The sequence below is a fragment of the Rhynchophorus ferrugineus genome, unplaced genomic scaffold (assembly GCF_030347505.1).
Source record: "Rhynchophorus ferrugineus isolate W39M unplaced genomic scaffold, kcgeb_rfMv2 rfM2, whole genome shotgun sequence".
Taxonomy (NCBI): Eukaryota; Metazoa; Arthropoda; class Insecta; order Coleoptera; family Curculionidae; genus Rhynchophorus; species Rhynchophorus ferrugineus.
Window position 1 is genome coordinate 8,961,902 of NW_027472581.1, and position 8,762 is coordinate 8,970,663.

The window sequence follows — 8,762 nt, forward strand, 5'->3', positions numbered from 1 at the left end:
CGTTCAGGCGAAGAAACGGCTTGAAAGGTGTTATAAGGACTTTGCTGTATCAGAAGCAACAATAAAACGTTGATTTGCTGACTTCAAACGTGATCGTAAAGACACCGATGATGCAGAATGCAGCGGACGTTCAAATGAGGTGGAAACACCCGAAAAAAAAGATTATTTCCTTGGACTAGAGACTAGATCAGATTTGTTAATGCATTCTGAATATGTTTCATTCAAATATTGATTACTATTTTAATATAATTTCGTTTAGTAATGAAGAAAAATGCATTTCCAAAATTTCAAGAGTTAATTTATATAATCATTGAGGGAAAATCATTGTTTACATTTACTTTTAGCAGCTTAGACAAAATAACGTAAATAATCTTCAGGGTTGTAAGAAGGCTATGGAAACAAGTAAAACTGCAGATATCGGAGCGTACCTAACCTTAAAGAAGGATAACAAACAATTGCCATTAATATTTCAGAAGCAGTAAACCATGTTGACCATTTATATTTACCAATGCCAGGCGCATTCGCAATATCATTCAAAAGTCATTAATAAGGGTAACTGTACTTATCGAAAAACAAACGATTACATTAAAAGGATTTGCTCAAGTGTCAATCAGTTAACGAGCTCATTGTTATAAAATAAGTCGTGATTTATTACTATCCGATTTTCAAAATTAAATAGATATCAGATGAGTTCGGAACTGCGATACAGTCAACAGTTTAAGTTTTATCAAGTTATGTGTTTTTTTTACCACATAATCAGTGAAGATTTTGTTTACATTTTATGCATTTCGTAGTGAGTGTGTGTAGTTTAAAGGCGTGTTGAGGACTATTAACAGACAACATGCAAAAACCTCTGACTTTTAGGGATAATTTCCCTCAAATATTAGCCACGTTTCTGGGTAAGCATTTGTTATAAATAAGTAAACAAAAAATATGTTTATTTCATGTTGTTAATAAGTTATCACTGTTACTGCTGATGCTTATTTGCATTTGAAATATTTTAATACAAATCAAACGTCATTTATTCTATAAATAGTCCAGTTTGTTTATTTTTTATTCAAATAACCCATAGACGAATGTAACTGAAAATCTAGTATTAGTATTTGAAAAGATGATGAATAAGTAAATTAAGAAAAATAGACAAAATAGGGGAAACAAATTTTGGATTAATTTCTTGGTTTGAGTTTATATAAAAGGCCTGGGAATATCTATAAACTCTGAAAAATAAATGTTGTTAAGCATCAGCTTTACTACTTTTTATATAAATAAACAGTAATTAACAATAATTATGTTATATAATAAGCCTATAAATTAGTTTTAAAGGTATTGTCCGTCTTTCAGACAATTTACAGATACCATATCGAAAGAAAGATGTATATTCTGAGGCTAACCGTGAATCGATCCCTTTTTTACATCTTCGTCAGAAGTAAGGCATTACTGAGATATGCCACGAGTCATATGTCAGAACAAGTTGCAATAAGAAGAAGAAATGCCTAGATAATACGGTGGATAGGGTAGCAATTCCCATTTTAATATTTCCAAATATATTTTCACCGATTTTGCAACATGTGATGGAGTGTGCTGTGTCTTCGCTTGTATTCCGGTTATTTTTCGCGCAGTTCTAGGCTCAAACGAATCAATTGTAATCGATATCCATCCCCATTGATGTTTTCATCGAGCACTATCTTCAAGTCCTCTTCTTCACAAACTTTGGCTGCCTAGAATTCTCCTTATTTTCGGTGTAAAAATCACCACGTTTAAAACGCCATAAGCTTCACACAGCATTAGATGACCTTACTCGAAACAAATTCAGACATTGGACACGTACTGAAAACATTTTTTGCTCGCACTTCAACAAAATTATACATACTGAAAATTGAAGTGTGTGAGTGAAGCTTCAACATGAAGTTACAAATAAATGCAAATGTATATATATATATATATATATATATATATATATATATATATATATTGTTTTTCTTTATTCTTTTAATATGAAAACAAGCAAAACAAACAAATCAGATTTTATTGATAGTGAATTCGAGGGATTTTCAGTTTTTTTAATTATATAATATAATAATTTTTTCTATTTATTTATTCGTACGCATTGCTTAATAAAAATACAATACATTTTTCTATCACGTCCTGTTTTTTGGGCACGGTTAACAATTAGCATTAAAAGAACGTTAAGTACACACATTGATTTGTTTAATTGTTATTATTTCCTGTAAAATAAATAACAAAACTTATTATTAATTATATGTGAACACACTAAAATATAAAATATTAGATAAAAATTATAAATTATGGCAAAATTTTTATTATTATTATTATTTAATTATTCCTTTTATGTTCGGTAGTACTTAGTTCTTACTTTAAACAGTAAGAATAATCTAACCTAGCTGCTCCTCAACGGCCATGAAACCATCTTTTACTGTTGTTTTACATCAGGACTAAAGTGTTTCCTTTGTTCATCATCCAGATTTTTAGGATTTAAAGGGAAAAGAGAAATAAAAATGGCGAAAATGAGTTTCTAGTTACATCTGATAGCCTATCTGGCTTTTAATATATTGTTCACCAAGAATTTCCTGTTTTATTACCTAAAAAAACCTTTAGTCACAACTTTTAGTGATCTTCATGCGCATACCTTTTTTTCATTAATTTTTTTTATTGAAATTTTGGTTTTTATTTAATGGGCATTTCATTAATTTCGGAACAAAATCTTCACATATAAACATTTTTCGTCATTTTATATATTGTCTTCACAAAATTCTTCATTAGTTAGTCCAATGCATTTTATGTGAGTTTTAGTGTAGCAGTTCTTTTATAATTCTGTAAATTAAAAACACGGTAAAAATTAGTTTTAAATTATTGCTTTTTTTAATTATCGTGAAAAATCGCTACAATGTATTTTACTCAAAATAATCTTGATCGATATCTGCCGTCTTTTCCCATTTTTCAGGAAATTTGCGGATTTCATATCAAACGAACAATGTACCACTTGAGGCTAGTCACCAACTGACCCATTTTTATGTATCTTAAGCAGCATTGGAACAGCATTTCAGACATTATCAAATATTATTCAATATCTAGTGTTTATTCTCAAAGTTTTAAATTATTCCTATGCTCTTCAGGCATTTGAAAATGATTGTTCTGTTACTCCCAACAATTCTCCATATCCTTCTTGTGTTTTACATCGATCATCATCAAGTACTATCTTCAAACGCTCACCTTCATTTTTTTTGCTGTCCATGCTCTTTTTTCAGTGTTAATATCACCACTTTTAAAACATCGAAATCAGTGTTACGATAAATGGAGACGATCAAGATAATGAAAGTTTTTGTTCAGAGTTCGACGAAATGGTACATACTGACTAGTGAAGCCTCTCAATGCGGCTTCAACGTGAAGTTCTGTCTGTTATAAATCCTTTAAAATTAATTTTCTGCCAGATAATATCTAACTAAAATTAGCGTTTTATTTGGTGGCTATTAATAGTTCTTTACCCAAGCAGATTTTTCCTTTATTTATTTAAGAATTGCGTAATTTTTGTTATATGTACAAGAGAGGCTGTTCAGCAAATTTTAATTCATTGGTTGGAACAAATAGTAATGAAAAGGGGCGCCATCTGGTAGACTAGGCGGTAGAATAAAGTAGAATCTTAATTTCTGCCACAAATTCGTGGGTTTGTCAGCATCCTTTGATCCTCAGCGTTGCTATATTACAAATTGATTTTATTTATATCAACGACTCACATGTGTCGTATATATGTAATAATTTCAATATTAACTCTAATAAAATCATTAATTTTGAGCTTGCTGTACCAAACTTCAGCTACAATCTCAATATTCACTAAAGAATTTTTAAAATTAAATAAGCATTAAGATTTCTACGTCTTGGTAATATGAATTTTAAGTTATTTCTGCAAAAACTGTGGTAATAGAAATTTGAGGTCTGTTAAATTACTTGTTTATCACCTTGATGTCATTTTAAAGTAAATCTTGTGTAGCCCTGGAAACGTTATCTCTGAAATGCATAAGGTATCGACGACTTATACACACATATACAAGGTCCCAATATCTAGTCTAGTATAATAAAAGTGAAAATAAACTCGTAAACTTAGCGATATTGAAATGTGTTTCGTAAATGTTAAAAGTAATTATCCGTCCGAATTATCTCATATTTATCTGAAAACTAATTATAAACACATATTCATTTACTATTATCTTAAAATACGGAATGTCAATATATTTTTGATAACGCTTTTCAATGGGATGATGTAATCTATTCATCTTAATTGATTGATATATAATATCCTGGTTTGATTTATATAATTACTATTCTTTCGATTTATTTGCATAAATGAACACTAATTTTAAAGGAAATATTATTCTTTTATTACAGTGCTTTACAAAGACTTAATCCAAACACATTTACGCCTATGAAGTCTAACTAACTATTTCTGTTCTGCATTAATATTGGAAAATATAGTCTATTCAAAATAGGAGTGATCCCACGTGATCTGAATTGATGACGCAATTTTGATCTTGACATGTAAAAAAACTCTAATTTGAATAAAATTATGTTACAGAAATGTTATCGAATATAATTTATTTTACCGTTATAGCACATATATTACATATATTATCGAGGAACTTCAAACTATAATTAATTATACAGATACAATAAATTATTAACCTATAATTGTTATTGTTATTAACCTATAATTGTTATAATTAAGTTGTTTCATTATGTTTACATATAACTTTTTTCCACGCTAGTATAGTTAGAGTTCTAGGCGAGTTTTTAATGCAGTGGTATCTCACGAAACCCTAATCTACCTAATTAACAATTATATATGCGAGTAATATTTTTTTAATTCATTCGAGAGTACATTTACCTTTTACGCTTAGTTCTTGTTTCTTTCGATGAAACGTTTCTTTGTAAAGTCATTTTAATACTACTATGTTTCTCCTTGGTTTGTTCTATTACTACCTGTATACATATTTCTTGATAATACTATTTTTCTCCTTAATGAATTTGCCATATCTGATAAACAGTTAAACAGTTATAATATCTATACATAAATTATAATATCTATTTATAAAAAGAGTCTATATGACTAAGTCACAATTTCCTACATTATTAATATATAACACATATTAATTATATACTGACCTTTAGTTGTTACCTCTTGCATCACCCTGTCTTGGTAATTGCAAGCACCACTGTCACTTTCAGAATCAGGCAAATTTTTTTTCAAAATTAAGGTTTATATATATATATTAAGGTAAATTCAGGTTTACTCAGGTAAATTACTAAGCTGTTTATTTACAGTCAGTCTAGCTCACGATTCCATCATTTGTCAATTTCTTCTTCAATGTGTCTAATCGAACTCATCCAGCCAGATGGTGTTATTTTAGACAATGCTTCTTTCCACAAATCCAGACAGTTCTGGTTTGAATATCCTTCTCGACCTGAATGTCTATTGAAATAATTCTTTGCAATACCCCATATCAACTTAATTGGATTAAATATACAGTGATACGGAGGAAGGCATAATACTCATTGATGTTAGTTATTCCAACGTTTAGCTTTTTCCATCAGATTTTGTTGTCGTTATACTATGTTTATTATCATCTTGCCATAAGTGACCCAATGTACCATTCTGAAATATCCATGTATCATCTAAATATACAAATTGATATAATAATTCTTTCTTGATTTTGTTACAGGTTTAAAAAATCGTAGTCTTTAAAAAGCAATGTCTTTAAGTTTTATTAAACCCCTTCGCGGGTTATCTTTAACTACTTAAATCCTATATTACCCAATAATATATGAAGGGAAGTTCTACATCCCTCAAGTAGTTGCATATCTTTCAGCTTTTATGGATACTTTGAAGACAAACAATTTTCTCAGAAATAATTGTATTAAATTATGTTTCGATTGAAAAAACTACTTACAGTTTTTTACATTTCATATATTTTATCTTTGATATAGCTAACAACAAGCTGTTCTTTATTCGTCACTTGTTTCGCATAAACACGGTTTCATTTTTGGTGAATTTAATGGTATATATTTTTTTTATTTTTTGTACGTACTAATCTTCAGTACAGCTACAGCGCGCGATAAATATTATCAATAAAGACCCCCGCGATTTACAATTTCTTAAAACAAAGCGTTAAAACAACGTTTGTCGGTTTATAATCTGTAATTATAATATTTTGAAGAATTTTGCAGACGTTTGACAAACGGACAACTTTTGTAGGCTCAAACGGTTACATGATCGAACTTCTCTAACAACATTCTATCTCTATTTAAATAGAATAAAATGAGAAGGATAATATCGTCCGTAGTTTAACTTTAGACAGACACATATTGACACACGTGTACTATTTTGAATTGACTATATATATATATATATATATATATATATATATATATATATATATATATGATATATGATATAAATAAAATTTAATAAAAATTGTTTCGAACACTAAACATTGTAAAAACATTTTTTGTTTATAATCTTATTTGTTTATAACATTTTATTTATTTATTAATTTAATTTTTTTTATTAGGTACCCTCATGGCAATATCGGACGGCATGACCTACGGCTGGACATCACCTATGATACCCTACTTCACCGAAGGCAAGGGTAACATTGTAATGACCGAAAAGGAAGCCCAATTCATGGAGACCATTAACTTATTAGGCAGCGCTTCTGGCCTACCCTTTGTACTTTATTTAGTAAACAAAATCGGGAGGAAAAAATCAATGTTAATAGCGTCGTTCCTGGGCTCGCTCTGTTGGCTCACGCTCATTTTCGCACCAAATAAAGAAATAATTTACACAGCTCGATTTTTCGCTGGCATGGCCGGCGATATGTGTTTCGTAGCTGCACCCATGTACGTAGCCGAAATTGCCAATCACATGATACGAGGGTTCCTCTCCGCCTCGATATATCTGATGATGTTATTAGGAGTTATAATAGTTTATACTACAGGTGCTTACGCTCCTTATTACGTCCCTCCTATTATAGGAATAGTCCTGACTACTTCGGAATGTATCCTGTTTCCATTCATGCCAGAGTCTCCGTACTATTATGTTTACAAAGGCGAGAAGGAATTGGCGAAGAAATCTCTGCAAAAGTTACGAAACAGTTCCGACGTTGATGCCGAGTTAAATGACATTCAACAATCCGTTGACAGACAAAAGAACAATAAGGGAAAACTACAGGACTTAGTCACGAATAAAACCAACCGAGTTGCTCTGATCTTAATGACAGTATTGAACTTAGGACAGCACTATTCGGGGATAACCATTATGGTAATGAATCTGCACAGCATTCTGGAAAATGCCGGATCGACTTATATCGATTCATCCGTAGCTGCGATTATATTTTCGGTGGTAATGCTGATTGGTGGGAGCATTTCTTCGGTTGTTATCGACAAGTTCGGAAGAAAGGCGTTACTTATTATGTCCAGTGTCAGTACCGGCTTAGTTCTCTCGTCGATAACAGTTTATTACCACTTAAAGTATAACGGTTATGATGTGAGTAGTGTGAGTTGGATCCCCGCAGTGTCATGCATGATATTTGCGGCCACGTTCAAGCTGGGGTTGGGTTTAGTTCCGATTGTTTTGACAGCGGAAATATTCCCGACCACCATCAAGGCCATTGGCATGACTATAGCTGAAGTATGGTATATAGTTGGTGCTGTGACATCGGTCAGTGTGTATTCTTGGTTAATCGATAGTTACGGTATGCATGTACCGTTTTATATATTGACAGTGTGCAGTTTCACGATGTGCTTCTTCACGATATTCTTTGTTCCCGAAACAAAAGGCAAAACTCTAGATGAAATTCAATTAATGTTAGGTGGAAAATAGGGAATAGCATTTGTAAATTTCATGATGCTGTAAATCAGATATTTTCGTTTTTGTGAAATGAAAAGCAGGAATAGATTCAACACGTATAGTACTAGTTCGAAAACATAATTTAAGAATTGTATATTTCATGTGTTTTGTAGCAAAGAGCAATCTTGGAGCAATGAAAGCCTCTTATAAAATTATCTTTTTTGTAGCAGTATGTATGTATGCAGATGTCGCCTTTAATAAATTATCCTTGTTTCCAAATGTTTCTTAAAGGCCTTTTCTAGCTGCTTTTCTAGCGTTACTAAAGGGCATTGATAATTTTTCTCCTCGTTTAATATACCGAAAATCCCAGTTTTGATATTTCCGATTGTATTTCGAAAAATTTTAGAATTTTCGATATTTCACATTTTCATCAATCTTCAATAGACACCAGATAATAAAAATGTTATTTGATTCGTCTGTTTACTAGACCATACTGTGTCTGACTTATGAATTATTATGTTGTAATAACATATATTTAAATGTATATAGTTAAATTATTATTGATAGTTTAAGTTAAGCTGTAAATAAAATTTGTTATATATTTAGATAATATTAAAATAAAATTGAAATGAATATATATTATTTGTTTTATTTGTAGATTTGGAAGCGATAGAAACCTATATTACAAATGACAATATTGTTATTTTCAAAAAAAAAATCTAAAATAACATAACATTTGATCATATTTCTAAACATTCTTATGATCTCTTAAGAATTCTTAAGATTTGCATGACTCACATTCTATTTTCAAGGAAATATGGGCTATAAAATAATAAAAAGGAAAGAGTTAAAAATATCTTATTATTATAAATTTCTTGTAGTTTAAATTAACATTTTGGGAGAG

The 8,762-nt window shown here is 30.4% G+C and overlaps 1 protein-coding gene across 1 annotated transcript; it reads left to right on the plus strand.

Annotated features, from left to right (window-relative positions):
• Nucleotides 1-583: 583 nt before the first annotated feature.
• Nucleotides 584-8,497, plus strand: LOC143191420 (facilitated trehalose transporter Tret1). The gene is made up of 2 exons (XM_076396473.1): nucleotides 584-899; nucleotides 6,582-8,497. The coding sequence occupies exons 1-2, from the start codon at nucleotides 842-844 to the stop codon at nucleotides 7,889-7,891; spliced, it is 1,368 nt and encodes a 455-aa protein (XP_076252588.1). The 5' UTR covers nucleotides 584-841; the 3' UTR covers nucleotides 7,892-8,497.
• Nucleotides 8,498-8,762: the final 265 nt, after the last annotated feature.